This window comes from Aythya fuligula, chromosome 5 (genome assembly GCF_009819795.1).
Source record: "Aythya fuligula isolate bAytFul2 chromosome 5, bAytFul2.pri, whole genome shotgun sequence".
Classification (NCBI taxonomy): Eukaryota; Metazoa; Chordata; class Aves; order Anseriformes; family Anatidae; genus Aythya; species Aythya fuligula.
In genome coordinates, this window is record NC_045563.1 from 19,282,984 (window position 1) to 19,302,255 (window position 19,272).

A 19,272-nucleotide genomic window follows, 5' to 3' on the forward strand; every position below is an offset into this window, starting at 1 on the left:
CTCACTCCTCATTGCTACCAGCAGGACTCCTTTGGGGTCACTCCTCATCCTGCAGAAGATGATTGGCAGTGAGGAGGGTGCTGGTGGGTGCTGGTCCTTGGTCCAGGTGTGGCTCACAGGGAGTCACAGAGGCTTGGGGCTTGGGCCAGAACTGGGACTCGTAGATATGAAATCCTCCAAGCCAGGTTTGAGGCTTTCAATGTTAACTCTATGGAGAAAGAAGCAACAACTCTGTGTCTGTGCAGAAGATAAGCACTGAGACATCTGTTTGCCCTAGCCTGAGACACCTCTTTCATCAGTAAATTCACTTTATGAAAACACTGGGGAGAGGGGAAGAGAGAAAGGTAATTGCACCCACGACAGCCCTTAATAAATCACAGGCTGGAGCCTGCTCTCATTCCTGACACTGCTGCCTCTTAATTATAGCTGTGTTCATCTGAGGAGACGGAGTAGGAGAGCCAGGCTTTATGCAGAAGGGAGCACTAATTAAAACCTCTCTGTTCCCTAGAAAGATATTCATGCTTTCCTCTGGGGAGGAAGCGAATGGACTTGTTCCCGGCCATTCCCCGCAGGTTAATCTGTAACACTGACTTTCACACAGTGAGGCAGTTCATCTTGTTTTCAGTACCTGATGCTCTTGGCATTGCTTCTGGGTTGAGATATGGGACTTTCAAAACTCTCTGAAGAAGGAGGAGGAACAACAAGCATCCGGATAGCCTGTGCAGGTGTGGGTGCTGCTTGTCCAGTGTAAGGTTTGGGATTAGGGGCTGGCTCCTGAGTTGTCCCCTGCTGAGACTCCAGCCCTTAGTATCTGACACAGGCAGCACTTCTGGGATGAAGTGTGCCCCAGCCTGCACCCAAGCAACACTGAGAGACAAGCCTCTGACTGGAATTAGATGGACCTCAAGAGGCTGGATCCATGCTCAGCTCCACAGGGGAAAAGAACCAGGCCCCTCGGGCTGGCAGGGGATGGAGCCTTGCAGCACCGGGCACCTGCAGGCCAGCATCCCGAGCAGATCTCCAGGTGGTGATGGTACACGACTGTGCTGACACAAACCCTTCCAAATTGCAGGAGGACAGTAGTACATCTACGACACGGGAGCAGCAATTAGGCCCACTGAAGTCAAAGTGCTGGTTCCTAAATGGTGCAAGTCAGCATTTTGCAGCTGGTCCTGCAGTACTCCAGTAGCAGAAGCTGGTGAAGGGAGAGCACAGCCCAGCATCCCAGCATAAGCTCACTCCAAGCAGACACTCAAACAAAGCCAGGGCAGGTTAGATATGAATAACGTGAGGAGCATGTTGTGTTTTTTTGTTTGTTTTGTTTTGTTTTCAGTAGAATTGGGGAGAGTAAATGTGCCATAAAAGGCTCTCAGGGTTGATTGTAGATCCACAGCACTGTCAGTTTTGTTGTTGCTGTCAGTTGCTACTGCTTGAATAAGTTAAAAAAATAAAATAAAATAAGGTTTCACCAACTGAAAAAAAAAAAAAAGCCAGAAAAACTGCAGCTTAGTCAGAGGAGCTGTTGCACTGACCTAGGTGAGAGCAGGTTGAACAGGATAAATTGAAAGCAAATGTACCAGAGCTGTGCTTGTCGCTGGTCTTTGCCAGTAGGAGCAGGTAACACCCTAGGTGTGGTCAGGCCATCAGCTGCCTGAGCAATCCTCTCACACGTGGAAGCACCCTTCTTCCACTGCTCCTCCACTCTGCTGCTGTTTAAAAATAAAGAAGGAAGGGCCCTTTTATATATGACTTAAGTTACGAAACTCACAATACTCTCCAGCTTGGGAGTGACGGAGCTGAGGTGCTGCTGTCCTCGAGATCCGCGATGCTGCCCGTGGCATGGAGACAGTGAGATGGGAACAGTTGTTTACTGATAACAGAGCCGGGGGGCATCCTGAGAAACCAGCAGCTGGCAAGTGCAGCGCAGACAAAAGGAGATGGTTGAGCTCACCATGCAGAGCTGAGCTGCATCTTGCCGCAGGTAGTTTGGGGTGTCAAAAGTTTAGATGGGTAGGACAAAGTGCAGTCGGACAAATTCATCCTGACACCCGCAGGGAGCTGAGCACGGGGGGAGAGGCAACGGGTGACCCTGTGTCCAGGCAGCTGCCTCTGGCCCCAGCCCCAGCGACTGATCGGTGAGAGGAAATGTTGTATAGGTTTAATCACAGCCTAGGAAGCGAGGGCTGAGGGTGGCTGGATGAAACAAGCTGAGCACTCAGCGCCCGCCTGCTGCAGTCACATGCGGACTAGACCAGACAGGTCCCCAGAACATCTGCTCCACACCTGGCACAACCCCAAGGAAACTCCTGATCTTTGCTCCCTGCCTGCCAAGACCTTGTAAGTCAAAGGTTAGGAGAACACGTAAAGCACTGGTGAAGACAGCAGGGCCAATCTGGGCTGTCACCACTCTCGGCAGTCCCTAGTGTTTTCCTAAGAGTACCGTGTGTGACGCTGGCTCCAACATGATCTGTCCTTGGCCAAGTGCAAATAGCTGCCAAGATGCTGCATGAAGAATCCGCTCTTCACTGCATGGGTGACTGCCACTCAGGTCCTCTCGTCTCAGCATTCTTTCCCCTAACACCTCAAGCGAAATTAGGGCTTGGTTAGCTCAAAACACCCAGCTTAGCAGTAGGTCCATGCTAGGCTTTTGCCACAAGTTGGTCCTACAGATGAGGACCTGGCAGGCGATCACCAGGAGTAGCACTTTGTCATAGCCCAGCTGAGCCCCACCAGGGCTGTGTGTGCTGAAAGAGCACCTTCAGGAAACTCTGGGAGCATCCTGAACTCCAGGCAGCTGTGGGCAGGAGGGCTTCTTGTCCACCAAGGTCAGGCCAGGAAGGGTAGTTACAGAAAGAGCTAAAAATTATATCTAATATAATTTTATCTACAGTTGAGGGGAACTGTACAGGAAGTTTTGCTACCAGGGTTGCATATCTGCTTTTCAGGAAAGCTGGTGTTTGCTCTGGTGCAGGATAAATGCCTTTGGTTTCTCAGAGAGCCCCTGTCCCTCTCAAAACAACATGTATTCCTGTGCTTTTCTGGGCTACTTGCCTCTCCCATCAAAGCCTGAAGCTCATTGAGATTGCCCACCTCCTTGCATAAAAGGGCTTTCTTGCTCATTCTCCCTCTCCCCTTTGAAGATCATGGGGTAATTCAGGTCAGCAAGGACCTCGGGAGGTCTCTAGCCCAACCAAAGCAGGGTCAGTCCTGAAATCAGGGCTTTACCTGGTCGGTTCTTGAAAATAAAGACTGGAGATGGCATAGCCGCTCGGGTAACCTTCTCCACAGTGCTGAGCTTCCCACAGCAGAAAGTGTCTCCTTTGTGTTTGCCTGCAGAGCTTTAGTCTTTTGGGACTGGAAATCCCTGTGCCAAGCCCCTGTGGGCACATGGGAGCAGCTGATGAAGCCTCTGATGATGTCTCTTCAAGACATCGCAGGAAACTCTTCTATGCCCTTTCCGGCTCTGTTATCACTCCTGGTTTCTTGTAATCCTCACAGACTCTCATCCCAGACCTCTGCTGCAGGGACCAAATATGCTTTTACTCTTTGCCCTAGCAGAAGTGTAATTTTATTTTATTTTCAGTGAGATTGTTAAAACATTTCTGCACTGTAAGATTAGGAACTGCCATTTAAATTCTTTTGATAAACCCAACCACACACATCCTTCTATTCTAAATGAAACAAAGGGCAAAGGGAACAGATTTTTTTTTGTTTGTTTTTGGAATGATCTCTCACGGGACTGTTCTGGTTACTGCATAATTGGCTGTTTGTGCTGCAAAATCCCGCTCCTGCAGGCCTCATCCCCAGAGCCTGGTAGCACTACTGAAAGCCCAAGTGATGGAAATCAACCATTGAGCCCAGATCACAGATGGTTACACTGAAAAAGATCAGGGTTTACTTGCATACATGCAGGAGGGGGCTCCACATTTGGCAGTGATGCTGGCTTGAAGCATTCTCGGTCGTTCGTGTTTCTGTGACTCTGCTTCATTGTGCTGGCACAATATCTCGTGGGGCTGGGCTGCAAGTCAGGTCCTGGAGCTGATCCGGCTGGAAAATGAAACAGCAAGGTGAAAAAATGTGTGTGTTGGGGGGAATGGGTTTCAAACCCTGTTGATTCCTGCTCTGAGTCATAGTGCTCCTGCACACACTTGCTGGGGGCCACCACCTGGGTGCTTAAGAAGAGGTTAAAGAGAGCAGGCAAGGAATAAGCCCATTTGTATCACCTGCCCTTGTGCCCATCCTCTGTGGGTTTCCAGACACCAAGTGCAACTCTTCCCCTGACAGCCAGCTGCTCTTCCCAGCTCAGGCACTTGCCCTGCACCTCTCCTCCCAGCCACAGGAGCTGATTCCACTTCAGCCTGCAGCTCTCTCTTTGTGAGACCATACAGTTTTGTTATGCCGTTTTTGTTATCTGCCCTACTTTAATAATTTTCACTCACATTCTGCCCTTATTTCCTCATTTGCAAACTCACCACACAAAAGAGGCTATCCTCCAAGCAGAGCATAGAAGTTTGGTCAAATACTTTCCAACAGAACACATTTTGCATCAGAAATCACCATTTCAGTTCCTAGGAGGACTCTGTGGGAATCCAAAAATCTCAACATTTCTCAGGTAAAACAAATAAACGACTGACAGCCAAAGCACATTTTGATGAACTCCTGTTTCTGCCTTCCAGGGGTGACCAGCAAGTGGTATTTGATAAGAGAATCCCCACCACCCTGCCAGCCCAAAATGTGACCTGAGCCCTGTCACGTCCCTGGTACTGTGGTTGCCACCAAGTCACTGAGCTGGTTAAACTGATGTCAGCTTGTTTTCCTGCAGTGACACTCGTACCGGTGCTCCCACGTGCCAAGTTTTAGCTCAAATGAATTGTTTTTAAGTGGCCAAAAATACATAGACAGGATATGAGTAGGAAGCATAAAATGGGGTGGGAAGAGGTGGCAACGAATGCTGTCGTGATTAGGCTAAGGAGGCTGGAAAAGCCTTAAAACATCAAGTGTGATTTTCAAGACATGAATCTCCCTCGTATCTTCTGCCCCACCTTCCTGGGCAAAGTCAGAGGGTGAATTTTAGAGCAGGAAATGAAAATTATTGATGTATTAGCTGCCCCAACCCCGAAGTGCTGTATGCAGACATTTGTAAAAGGAGTAGGGAGCAGCGTGGAACATCTACTTGCTGGCACAGGCAGAGGGAGAGAGGCTGCACTCCTCTCCCTTTCTTTGGGGAAAGATCTCATGGTGTGACCTTCCTCCACAGGGAAAGAAGCATTTCTTGGTTCACATTTACCCATTATGTTCTGCATCTTGCTGCAACCCCAGGGACTTCAAGATGACCATGCTGAACACAGCCCCAAAAGTGGCTCTCAGCCTAACAACAAGCTTCTCTCAGCTGCAAAAGAAAAAAGCTCTCGACACACTAGCTGCCCTGCTGCACACCTGAACCTCTGCCAGACAAATGAATCAGCACACCAGGGAGTGACCAAGAACGCTCTTCCTTTAGGAGGAGGCAGTGGAAATGTCCATTGATCTCAATGCCCCTGTCTTACTCATGAACCGGTGGTGTGCAGGAGTCTGTTTACAAGGCCAACTCCTCCTGCCCCTCCTGGGGGTCGGTGAGGGACCAGCCATGCCACCCAGACATCCTCCCCTGAAGCATTTCTTCCCTGTCTAGGCTGGCACTAGCCAGGCAAGCGGTGTTCAGGTTTGTGTCACGGTCCTCCTGGGGCTAAGGCTTTTGCTGGGAAGCAATTTGGAAAATGTGTTTGTCTGCCAAATTTATCTGTTAGGTCACCTGTAAAAGCAGTAGCTGCAGAGGCTGGCTTGTAAGGATTGTACGGTACTAGGTGGGGTCACGGCGTACCTACACATTAGAGCAAATGTTTAATGAACTATTAATGCACTTGGGTGGTCAGCCCAAAGCAATCACCACTGCAACAGCCAGTCAGTCACCAACCTGCATGGCTGCAGCTGGCAATAAACCACGGACACCCCTGGGGGATAACAGGGACCACCCAGGTGTCAGTGTGGTGTCAGGACAGTTGTCTGATAGTTGGATCAGCTGCTACTTCTGGAAGAAGCCGAACGAGAAAGGAGAGGTGTCCCTGTTGTGCAGTGAGGAGCACGTGAGGACCAGCTTTGGGAGTCAGTCAGTGCCTGCAGCCAGCAGACACGAGCACGCTGCCAGCTGCGCACAGGGCTTTGGTGCTTTGCTTGAAGACAGAAGCGATTCAATGCCCTCCTTCAGGCTGGGCTGGAGCAGAACAGGGCAGTGCCTTGGGCCGTGATCCGTCCTGCTCTGGAACATGACACACACGCAGTCACTCCCTGTTTTTACTGGCCTGACATCCGAGTCCTGATTTCTACACAGAAAATAAAAAGGATCCCTTTCAGCAACAGAGGCACAGTGTCAAATCCTCCCCCCTTCTGAAAATCACAGCTCTAACCCCCTTGCTGCCCTCTAACCCCCTCGTTCCCTGCCTGTCTCTCTTCTCCCGATGCCCCATCTGCCAGCAGCTGGACAAGGGGACAGCCTTTGCTCGCAGAAGGTGTGGGCACAAAGGAAAAGACTAGAAAATTCCTCACACCACTCTTCCCTTCCTGGGAATCCTAAGGAACTCATGTCGCATTTCTTCCCAGGGGACTCACAGCACGCTTCGTCCCATTGGGATAGTTTGGAACTAGGATTTTTTACACCATTTTAAAGAGCTTTCATACAGCGTGCACTCCTCCGCCTCCCTCCATGTCTCGAAAAGCATCTATTAATACTTGGCACGCTATTTCTGGGCTGGATTCTGAGGCTTGCTAAACCGCAGCCCAAGCACAGGTAATGCTCAGCTTGGCAGCCCCGGAGGAGACAGGCTCGGCAGACACAGCGAGCCCAGGCCTGCTCTGTGCTTTTCCGTGGCTTCTGTGGGGTTTCTCCAAGAGAGAGGAAAAGTGTGAATTCAGGAGCAGTGACTCAGCCTGAGGACTCTGCCCACACTTCTTTCAGAGGGGCAGTGGAGGTGGAGTCAGCTTCCAATTTTTGTCCCAAGATCCTGGTGATTGTGGCTATTTGTGCGTTCTCCCTGGATATTTACAGGGCAAGGCACTGTCTAGACTTGCTTTTGGTTGTTTCTTTAAGGGGAGTTTTACCTCCTGGCAGGAATATAAAAGCTCCTAGTTTGGTTCAGCTTGTGCTGAGAGCCTTCCTCTGCCACACCGGCCTCTGTGGGCTCCCAGAGCCTCCAGCACTGCCTTGGCTCCTGACCTGGGTCTCCACTAAGGGCTGTTTGCAGATCAGCCATGGACTGCAAACAGCCACACGTGTGTGTGTGTACAAGTGTGCTGCAGGGGGATGATTTCCCATCCTTTCTCTAGGTGATCTGTGAATCTCACATCGAGAATTTGTAAATATTGGCACTTCTGCTCCACGGTACCATTTTGTGTTTCAACACAAGCCTCCATTTCATCCCCATGATGGATCAATAGTGCAGACAGCAGATGTGTTGCCTCCAAACTCCTAGTGCAAGCTGGCAGGGCTGTGTGGCCCATGGGGACCGCTCATGCCAAGCCCAACTGCCGGACAAGCATGTGGGTGTTCCCCTTGCAATGCTGGGAAGTAGGACTGTTTGCTCAGGAAACACTTTTTAAGCACAGGTTGCTGTTTCTGAGGAGGCTGGTGAACAAGGCACTGGCTCCTTGGGTACAATCCTCAGTGATGGGTATAAATCTTATCCCATTTGGGCTGAGCACAGAAGGGCACGGCATATAAGAAGGGGAGAGACTTAAAAAGCAGCAGTCGGTCCCATCAAAGAAGAGGGATGGCTGTAGGGCAGAGGTGTCTTGGCCTAAAAAAGCTGCTCCCTGCTTCTTCCATGGAGGCTGAAGAAGACTTGGTTCTTCTCTACCTGGGCCTTCGATAGCTACACAGCGAGTAACACACCAGTCACAGCTGGGATTTGGCCAAATCTACAATGTGTCTTTCTGCCAGCAACTGATGTCCCTGACCTGCTGGGCTGGGTTGTATTTATCCGGGTGCTCGTCTCGTGGAGAATCTCTGCAATGTGAAAAATCTTGTGTGCAGAGCAGGGAGTGTTCCTTCCAGGCACCCAGCAGGCTGTACCCACTGCCTGTGATTCTAACGACTGTAACACCTACATGCTGTGCATGCCCTGATGCTATGCTTGCATTTGGGCTCACCTCTTCCATAGGGGCTAGCATCTTCCCAAAGCGACCTGTGATCTTGACTGGCTCCGTCACTGCAAAGATGAAAACGTGAAAGGGTGCCACAGGTGGGAGGGAGGAAGCAAAAAAACAATACTCATTGCTTTCCAAAACATGGGGCTCTGTAAAGATATCTCAAAGAGGGCAGATAATAAAGGGGACTCCCAGGGAGTCTCTGCGAGAGATTGGTTGGATGCTTTTCCCTTCTCAAAGCAGGAAATCACCAGCAACAGGTTCAAATGGAGTCGTGAAGCTTAGACTTGGCCTCGCTGAACCACCTTGACTTGCAAGGCCTGATCTGAAAGATGGGATTTGGAAATTCCAGTCTTAAGAGGAAACGTGTCTTGTTTGCTTGCTTTTACAAAGCAGCAACAACAAACGTAGCATGTTCACTTGCTTCTTTGCTCTGGATATGGGTTTCCCCTGATGCTATCTGACTAGCCCCAATACAGGTTTTTTTTTTTTTTTTTAAGAAGTGTATGCTGTTGGAAGAGACCCTACAGAACAGGTTTGAGTTTCTTTCAGTGAGCCCTGCCAGGCTTACTTCCTGGCAGGTTCAGAAAAGCAACTGAAGGCAAGAGAAGGGTGGGTTCTTCATAAGGATGCTGGATCAGGACACACAAGACCCAGGTTAAATTCCCAGGTCTGCTGCAGTCTCCTGGGTTACACCCCACAAGCATTTTAGAGACCTAAAGCAGGCCATGTGAATTTATAGCTCTCAGGTGCCCCATGGGGAGCACTGAGCACACACCCCAAAGCCTCCCCAACACCACAAAGCTGTTCTGTTAGTGGGATGGCGTGGGATGTAGCCCCTTCTGTCTGCCAGCTCCTCCCATATGTTACCACAGCAGGTAGGGCAGATGATGGGAGCTGGAGGGACGTTCACAGGGGCTGTCTGGAGAGTGGACAAGCCAAGCAGTGCAGGACACATCCTGCCACAGCGCCTGTGCTCCTCTGCTCTTGTGTACATGACAAGGCTTAGCTCTGCAGGACAGTCTGTCAAACAGCTTTCGTCAGCATCACATTCCCTTACAAAAACACCCAGCAACTCTAACAGACAGCGCTTTGTTTTCCTGGGAAGTTAAAAAGAGAACATCATGAGGTGGACGGCTAATGTTTCTAACTGATGCTTTATGCTGCTTGCCGAGGCTTTTGCTAATTGAGCACCTCTGCCTGGCCCATCCAGTTGGCTCTGGCTGCCTGCACAGACAGCAGCACGCTGCCGGGGATCTGTGCCCTCCTGCCCTGGGGCAGCCTTTCCATCACGTACATTTCACCCATGTTCATGCCCCGTAACCTGCTTGGTGGTGCCTTCCCTCACCATGTCCTGGGGCACTTCACATGTGGGGCAGAACAAGGCCATTCCCACCACCAGCTCTGGGCTGCATGGATGGGGCTGCCTGGACCACTTCACTTGTTGGCCTGAGCCCTGTTGGCCCAACCAGTCAAGAAAAGCTTTAGGCTGTGGACATTAAGCCCTATTTGCCCCCTTTTTGGTGACACATTGGTTAAACCAATTAGTATTAGTACAATGGCTCCAATTAGGATAATATTTCAGTGCAAGTCCATGGGCATTTTGTAAGTCCTATCACACCTGGCAGGATTTTTCAAGGTCTGTTAGAAGTGAGTTAGCCCATGCACAGATAAGCTTACTACTATACCTAGATAGCTTGTTGGGTTTTAAGGTTTTGGAGACAGTTCTTAAACAAAACTCTGCCCGGCTCAGGAGTAGCAAGTCCTACCAGACAGAGCAATGCATGAAATGCAAAGTTAAGTTCCTTTTCCTTCCTCTAGAACCAAGATGTACGTGGTCATTGACAAGTTCTTTCCAGCTCTTTGTGCCACAGTTTTCTTGTGTGTAAAACAGGTGAAGTAATGCTAATCAGAACTTCACAGAAAAATAACTGTTTTTTTTGTTTGTTTGTTTTGTTTTTAGTTATTTTTCCTGAAAGTTTCTGAGATTTGGCTTCATCCCAGCTTGGAATTAAAACAGAAAATTTCAAAAATCTCATCCAATACAAACTTAGGGAAAATCACACTCAAACAGCTCTTTCACATAGATGAATATATTTTGTCCTCGATAAATATCAAACACAATCTAGCTAACATTAAAGTACACAATCCAGCTGAGTTTTAACAGATGTTAAACTGGAGATAATTTCAGACTGAACGTATCAAAGTTTCTACTCACAAGTGTCTTAAGTTGAGCTTGGCCTTATTTTTTTCTGCTGTTCCAGCAAAACCTGTTACATTCTGCCCAGCATTTCTCTGCTGCTACAGCTGTGTATTGTGATGGGCTCTGACACCAACAAACCCTCTCCAGCCCACTCTGATCTCAGTCTTAAAGGTGCTCTTAGACCTGTGAGGAAAAACACTTGCAGGCACTAGATGCTGCTATTGTTACTGGTATTCACTGTGATTATGATGAGAATTGTACTGGCCCTAAAAATACACGAATATTTCCTACTTTCAAGTTGTCCAATCTTCACCCAATATTTAGAATTTTTCACAATCCCTTTCCATTTGCTTGAGAACAAAAACAATGCATGGCCACAGCAGACGAGTGGGAAATATTCCTGATAAAAATACTGTATAACAATTGCAGTGATCGGCCCACAGAAAAGAGAGCTATTACTTTTTCCTCTATCCCAGAGCTTCTCCACCCTTGCAGGGCTGCAGCTCCCTCTTCAAAGGCTCAAAGAAAGTCAAAACAATGCATGGCCCTTTTCCACTTACAATAAAAGTACAGAAATGGAGACATTGTTGTCATTACAGACAACAATGACAAGCTCCTATCATGAATATGTGTGTCTTTGGGAGGATATTTGACCTTCAAGGGCAAGGATGTCCGGAAAATCAGGGAGTGAGATTTCCTTGGCTTTTAAGCACAATGCTTCACCCACCTCAGTGTCCTCCAGCACTGGCTTCCACTGGTCTCCCTTGGGCCCCCAGTTCAGCACATGGGACCTCTGGGCATGGCTTGGGCAGATAGAGATGTGGGATGGAGGCTTTACAGGATCACTGCTAAATTTGCCTCTTGCTTCCCTTCCTTATGCATGCTGGCCCACTGGGGAAGGAGGAGAAAGCAGCCACACCCTGCAGGGAGATAAGAGAGAGATCAGGAACCCTCTAATCAAGAGAGTGTGAGCACAGCTGTAATGACAGCAGAAGGTGAAGACAACATGTGCATTGAGGTTGCAGGTTGATGGAGCTCTTAGAGATGTCCCCATGGGGACAGGGAACCCAGGAAAGCAAGCTGCTTGGTCACAGCCCCCTGAGCTTCTTGCTTCTTGTCCCTGGCTCCATCCACATTTAGAAGTGATGTTCTCTCAGCCCCTTCTTCATCTTATTCAAGTCTGGTTGTCTCTCAATTTAGCAAAATAATTATAAAGACTCCAACCCATCAGAAGCGTGTCCTCCTCCAGTCAACCAGCCAGGATTCAATTAATATCAGACAATTTAAACTGAATTAAAAGCTCTGGCTCAAGGATCTGTCCTGGTTTAATTTGGCCAGCATCACACCACACCCTCATTTCACTTAACACGAGTTTGAACAGAGACATGGTCCTTAAAGCAGCATCAAGAAGGTTAAATAATGAAAATATCATGAATAAATAAAAAGCAGGGAGCCCAGCAGGATAAAAACCTGCTGACTCGGCAGGCACTCACACTGCTCCCTGCTCCGTGCCCTTGTTCAGGTGCAGGAGACCTGGAAGCGAGCACAACCTCCCAGCAGGCAAAGGACTGGGGGCACGGGGGGCACTGGGAGCACTGGGGTTACTGCAATTACCAACAAGGAAATGGAGCAGGGATCACTCAGGCAGATGGGTCAGACAGAGCAATTGATATCAGCACCGCTGACATTTCATGCTAACACATTACAGCTTCTGCTCAGCTAAGCAAAAGCCTGTTGGAGCATCAGCGTACGAGGGGCACAAAGCCTCTCGTGCTGTTTTCCGGGCGTCAGGTTGTTCCCATTGCACACTGCAGGCAGCATGTTGGCAGGTAGTTCTGGTAACTGCAAAGGTCTGGAGACACTTCTACTAGCCAAGGTACGTACTAGCTTATTCTGCCTTCCTCTAGGGAGCCCAGCTTACTCCCTTAGGTATTTTCTTATTAACCATCAGCAGATAAAGAATTGGCACATTTTATGGCTGGTCCATTTCTACCCCTGAGGCTGAGCAGTGAATGCTGTCATTCCCATTCCTCTGGCAGCAAGGCAGGATTTGGCCAGATGGATTCTTCTAAAAGCAGGACCAGATCCCCTAGAGCTTGTCTTTTGCTTGTGAAGGAGAAACCAAAAGCAGCAAGTCCTCGGCTGCGACCCTGGTTCCTCCTGTTGTTTTTTACAGCTGGGGCCTGGGAGCAAGCTCTGAACTCCACCAGGCAAACTCGGCACTCCCTTACCTTCTGGAGTAACCTGGATTTCAGCCCATTAAGGACACGGCCCTGCGGCAGTAAGTGAAAGGGAGCCAGAAATATTACATTAATAAGCAGAAACGTTCCCAGCTCTGATCATTAGCCATGGGACTAAAGTGCTCAGACAGTATAAAGTAAACAGAAGAGAGCTGGGTTTATTAGAGCACGTTCCCTTTTCCAGGTATCTTATGCTAATGTACACAGAGATCTGAGAGATAGGAACCGTTTGAGGACTGTAAGAGGAAACCAGCAGACAGCTATTAACAGAGGAAAAATTCACAGGTACCTAAGCCTGGGCACAGGGACGGGTTTTCTTACGCTCAGAGAGGCTGGCAGAACACCAAGTTTCTATTCTAACATATATAAATTTATAGCCACGTTTGTGTGTGCATGGACTTTGGTGTCTGCCAAAAGAGAGATGAAAATGGGAATTTAATACATGAAAATGGGAATTTAATATACTATCTACAAATTACACTTCAAAGTATTTTCTACCCGTGCCTTAGCACTGAGGAGCATTACTGCGATACAAAAGAGGCCAAAAGCCATCAGGCTGAGCCCAGAAAATGCCAGGGGAGTCCGTGTGAACACGAGTGTGTGGCTGTGCAATGGTAGCAGCAGCGTACCTGCATGCTGTGTGCCTCACCTGGAGAGCTGTATCGCCACAAAGCACATCCCTCTGACGTGTTACAATCGGTAGGAAAGCTGCGAATCTGCCCTGACCTCAGGGCAAAACGTACAGAGCAAAATACCACAAGCGAGCGTTTCCAACACGAGGAATAAAACCGGATACCTAGGGAATCTCGGGCAGCTCTGCCGATGATACAACAAGCCCTGCAGCAGAGACAGTCAGCCTCCCGTTGGGAAATCCCAGATGCCAGGGATGACTCCAAAGTATTCCCCAGGGATTGCACACAGATTGAGCCTAAACTCAGTTAAGCAAAACCTCAGGGAGGCAGCTCTGCACGTGCCAACCACCTTGAAAGGTTCCATTGCAGGAGCTCCCACTGAAAACAGCAATTAATGCCTTCCTTCAGACCACCAACTGGTATCTTAAAGCCATACCTTTGAATTCTGACAACCTCATAATGAGGTGAGCAGGGTCTGACCCAGGAGAAGGAAAAGAGGCGCTGAGTGCACAGCCCACACACAGGTGCCTCCCGAGCTTCTTAAAAGGGAATAAAAAACCTTGAAGAGTTTGTCTTGGCTTTCCTTCAACTCACGCACTAGAACTGAGGTGGATATCTTGAATCCCAATATGAAATGTTCCCCGAGTTTTTATTATACCTTGTTTTCCCTTTTTTTTTTTTTTTTTTTTTTCCCTTGCAGTTCTGCTCTCAGAGCAGCGCCTGCATCTCTCTCAAGCATTTTCTCATTACTTACAATTCTCATCAGCAGAAGGAGGTGAAATATCAGTGCTAAGCCTGCCTGCCTCTCACCAAGCAGCCAGCCAGTGCAGTAATTATTTTCTCCATCCTTATGCTGCCGGTGGAGCAGTCTTTTCTCTATTCAGGGAATACACTAGGTGAGGATACTTTAACAGCTAGTGTTTAGCCACATGGCATAAGATAATGGCAGTACGGACATGAAAAATGACTCAGGACACTTACCATGGTGAGCACACGGCCACAGTGATCTGTGAGCCTGCTAATCGCCTCAGAGAGGCCATAAAGGCAAAGGTCTGATCGGGCCATACTAAACCATCGGCAGGGCTGCATTGGTAGAAGGTGGCTGTGCTGAGATGCCACGGAGTCTGGGTGTGCCTGCACAGGCTGGGTGAGAGGGGAGAGGTGGAAGTAGGTTTCAGAAAGGTTGTGTCATCTTCACCTTGGCCCAGGTCAGAGCTGTGACAAGTGTCTGAGCCACAGGGCAGAGACCAGCCTGGAAACCCCACTGTGCCCAGCTGACTGCTTTCACCTGCCCAGGCTGCTGCCTGGGGACCCAAAGTCAGAGGTGGGAAAGGCACCATGCACACGGATAAATCATCTGAGTGTGTGATGGCTGGTTTCTGATTGCTAACCCTGTGTCCTCTGCTTCTGCTGCAGCTGCCTGTCCTGTGAAGCAACATGAGTCTCAAGGGATCCCTCGGCAGCAGCTCTGGCTCAGCAAAGTAAGGATCTCCATGGTGGGCTCCCTCCATCTCATGGCTGGCACTTCTGCTCCTTCCCACCACCCAGGGGGATGCTTCTGGGGGTCCCGCTTGCCATCCCCTGCAGATCCCAGGGGTTTGTTTCACCCTCCGTGGGCACCTCACAAGCTGTGGTGGTACCCAGCATTACTGCCCCTCACCTCACGGGCACGACTTTCCTGCACGTTCCTGGTCTCTGGAGAGTGGGTGTAAGAGTGCTGCCGACCACCGCCAGCACCCAGGGGGACATCGTGACAGGAGCTGCTGGCCACCCCCTGCCTCAGCCATGGCACCCTGAGGTGCCACTTTGATCCTCCCCTGTCCCCACCGTTCCCTCAGGCTGCACACTCCCACACACAGCCTGGGCAGACAGGGCAGGGGGAGGGATGGCCTTACAGGGGATATAACCCATTCCTAGGGGCCTGACACCCCAAACTCAAAGCATTTTGCTCTCATTTATGTCCTTGCATGTTTTTATAGGGGCTGCTTTCTGTGTCTGAGCAGCTGAGGTGGGTTTTAAAAGGGTCCATTAACAAGGGCCCTAAGGCCTGGCTCTTAAGCTGTCTTGGGTTTAGGTGGACTCAGTGGTAAAATGGGGGTTCTCCTTTTCCCTAGCACTGTCAGAGGAGCAAACACAGATGATTTGGGACAGCATGCCAGATAGACATGGTGAGGAGGGCAGTTCTGCTCTCCCTTGGGATTGCCATGGGGCTGCAGTGCCGATCACCGCGTGCATCGCACGTGAGAGCAGATGTTAATGAGGTTAAAAAGTGACAGCTGATTTCTGCCTTGTCTCTCTTACAGTGGCAGCATGGGCAGAGCGGACGGAGCCTCCAAGCTGAGCGCAAAGGACCTGTATGGTAAGTCATGCCCACGGACATGTAGGGTTTGCTATAGCAAGGGCACCTCTGGAGATCTGGAGACAGCTGCTAGGGAGCTTTAGGCCGGTACTTGGGCCTGTGTTTCAGACCTCCACGCACAGCAGCTGCCCTGACATGGCAGTGAAAATGCATCTTGCCTCCACGCTGCCGTCTCCCATGCAGGGCCCAGCGGTGATTTCGTGCAGACAGGCAAGCAAATGCAGGCACGGCTCCCACCTGCCACCCAGATCCTCTCCAGTTATGCTAGTGAGATAACCCCATAAGGGGCCCGACAAAGGAAAAACTGTCCTCAACATGTTAATGATTATACTCTTTTAACTACTCGGTGAGCCATGAAAACTCCAGTGCCCTTTGGCTGGTCGGAAGCAGAGGGAATTGGTGGGATTGGCGCTTGTGCAGAGCCTGATCTGCAGCTTGTCCATAAACCACCAGAGCTCCAGAGGAGCCAGCAAAACATGGGCTGAGGAGTAGTAGAGAACGTTTAGGTATCAATAACAGTTCTTCCTGATCTTAGAAGCTCTCTTAATGCATCCCAGGTGAAGCCTTGACCTGTGGGGTGTGCTGGGATGGGCAGAACAAGCAGAGAGCTGTGTCAGAAGTCATCCCCCTCAGCTGCTCTCTGGATAAAGAGAAGGGGTTTTGTCAGGGGGAACACTTGCAGCTTTTAGGGAGCCCAAACCTGCAAACTCTCCCACCAGAGAGCTGTCAGTTTGCCAGGTTGGTGCTTGCATAGGGTGTGGAAGGGCTGTGACAGCTTGTATTTGGTTGGCAAGCTCCCTTTGGTGCGGCAAGATGAGGGTGGCTGTGTTTGTCCCTGGAAAGTGCTTTTGGTTGCTGAATGGCTTTGCCTGGAGTTTCATCAGTGTGGAGTGGCCTGAAACTGTGTCCCCCAAATGATGGATTTCAAGAAGAGGGCACTGGTGGGAAGGTAGGAGCTGTACTTAGAGGATGAAGTGTTAAACATAGGAAATGCTAACTGACTAGCTGCAAAGAAGTGAAACATGGGAATAAAGGTGGATGAGCAATTTAATGCTACTGGACAGGGCTACTTCTGGCCTCGATGCTGCATGATGGGCAGGTGCCAAGAGAAGGTTTGAACTGTGTCTGTCATTTGTCTTGGGATGAAAGGACATGTGTTAAGCCCAGAAAGAAGAGAGAGGCCGAGGAGTGGCAATGTTCGGGTGCTGCTCCACTCTGCACACAGGACTGCCATCTCAGTTGAGCTCGTCCTGCCTCTGACAGCACCATTTCCTTTGCTCTGCTCTGAAAGCTCATGCAAATCTTGCAAATCGGGGCCAGAAACATTTTAGTTGCAAGGTAAATAGAGAGCCATACAGAGACATGAGAAAATGAAACTGAGAGTTGAAAACTGTGTTGGAAACAGGGCATGAGCTCAGGTTAGCACCCACTGATGGAGACAGCCCAGAGCTCTGAATTATCAGGGTGTTGGGGTGGGATCTAATTGTGTGCACAGAACTGATGTGGCAGCATCTGGTGGTGAGTACTGCCCACCCTGCAATGCCTTCATCGTAAAAGCAAGCAAAGGGAAAAGGTGAAAAACTGTTTTGAAACCAAACACTTTCTCAAATAAGTCATTTTAAATGCTGAGTTACATCTTCATATCTTCATTTTTTTTTTTTCATGGACACACCCCGAAAGCAAATTTCAGCAAGAACAGGACCTCTCCCACCAAATTCCAGCAAACCTCAAACAAGTACTGTAAGTCCAGAGGCCAAATCCTCAAGAGGAATTAAATCAGCGGCCCCTGATTTCCCTCCTGCCTCAGCAGGGCACTATGAGGGCTGCGGTAATTTACTGCAGAAATCAGTGGCTGTCAGCTGGCTCGGCCCCGTATGCACAAGCACGTCCATGGAGTTTATGCCTGGCAGAGCTTGAGACTTGCTCACTAATTCAGTGTGCCTTTTCCAAAGGACACTCAGTGTGTGTTAAGCCAACATTTAAATGTTTGGGTCCCGTTCCCACTTGAATCCTCCCTCCCCCAACATCAGTTTCTGCTGTGAGCTGGCACATTTGGGGGTGGAGGGCAGGCAAGAACTAAAATTCCAGGGAGAATTATGTTTCATAATGAAACAAATCACATCAAGCCGAGCTGGCCTTGATTATGTGATTATGATGCTGCTAAGGGACATTCAGAGCTTAGGAGACTTTTTATGTTTCCATTTTTCTCTGGTGCAGTCAGGCTGGACCCTCAGCCTGTGCACACTGCCAGGCCTCCAAAGTCTGGGTGCGATGAGCATGCAGACATCTGCTGCATTTAAAGCTCACTGGGTAACGTCCTTCTGCAGATCCAAAGCACACAGGTGTCTTAGATTGGATATTAGGAAGAATTTCCTCATGGGAAGGGTGGTCAGGTGTTGGGGCAGGCTGCCCAGGGAGGTGGTGGAGCCACCATCCCTGGAGGTATTTAAGAGACGTGTGAATGTGGCACGTAGGGACGTGGTTCAGTGGTGGACTAGGTAGTGATGGGTGGACTTGATGATCTGAAGGGTCTCTTCCAACCTCAATGATCCTGTGAATCGATGGGCTCACAGCACCCAGGTCCCAGCTTCTGGGCCACGCAGATCCGCAGAGGTGCTAGCCCCTGAGGAAGGTGGCTGCCCTGGTGTCACAGCTGGCCTGCTCTGAGTGCTGTGACACTGGGTACATGGCACAGCACCAAGTCTTTTATGTTATGGTGAACGCAGAGGGATGCAGAGAGACCCAAATCACTGGGGAATTCTGCAGAAAAATGGCTTACAACCCTGAGATATCTTCCCCTGGCTCTATCCCTACCAGAATCTCAATCAGAGCTCTTTCTAGGGTGCTCAGCCATCCTTGGAGTTGCCTGGCTGTCATGGGAGCCGTGTCATCCTTCCCACCCCCCTCAGCAGAACAGCATCACATTTGCTCAGCTCCGTGTTCTGGAAGCGTCTGTGGCTGCCCGTACAGAGAGCCCCGGCTCGGCGGGCAGCAGGGGGAATGGCTGGCACCTCTCAGGTTGCCACCTTGCTCAATGCACAGCAACTGGCCGAATAAATGTTAATGCGTACCATAAATAAATTAAGCTGCTTCTCCGCTTACCGGCATCTCTTCTGAACCCAGATGAAAGGCCGTGGGGGGGAAACCAACGTGGCTCTGGCAGGAGCCAAGGGAAGGGCTGGAAGGGAGGTGTCTGTGCACAGCGGTCTCCCCAGCACTCTTGCTACCCCTTTCTGTGGCAATAACCAGGTGGACTTTTGCAGGCACTCATCCAAGCTGCTTTTGTGGTTTATCGGATGGTGCTGTCTCTCGTGAGGGATCAGGCACTGTGACTGTGAGAAGATGCATAGAATTGAGGGGAGTTTAATGGTTATAGCGGGTTTCACATGGGGCTAGGAGAAGGAAATGGCCCTGCAGCAGAGCTCACTTCTGTTCAGTGCCGAGTCTGTCCCTGTGATGCTCAGCTGCTTTTTGCCCTGCCAAGAGACAGTGACAAGCCACCTGCCTTCCTTGATATGCTCGTTTCTGGGAAAGACCCAACCTTGGTGTGGCACGGGGCTGGAAAAGGGAGGTTAGGGCATGGGCACAGCCGGTGGTCCGAGTTAGGCTGGAGAAACACGGAGCTGCAAGGTGGCAGCATGCGAGGCGCGATCACTTGAC

The 19,272-nt window shown here is 49.9% G+C and overlaps 1 protein-coding gene across 1 annotated transcript in view; it reads left to right on the forward strand.

The window, feature by feature from the left end:
- The window catches only part of EPS8L2 (EPS8 like 2), a 59,708-nt gene that overhangs the window by 4,891 nt on the left and 35,545 nt on the right, over positions 1-19,272 (forward strand). The window contains exons 2-3 of the mRNA XM_032189424.1: positions 14,670-14,734; positions 15,557-15,612. Coding sequence (XP_032045315.1) covers positions 14,691-14,734; positions 15,557-15,612 — 100 coding nt within the window. The 5' untranslated portion in view covers positions 14,670-14,690. The remainder of the gene's footprint in view (positions 1-14,669; positions 14,735-15,556; positions 15,613-19,272) is intronic.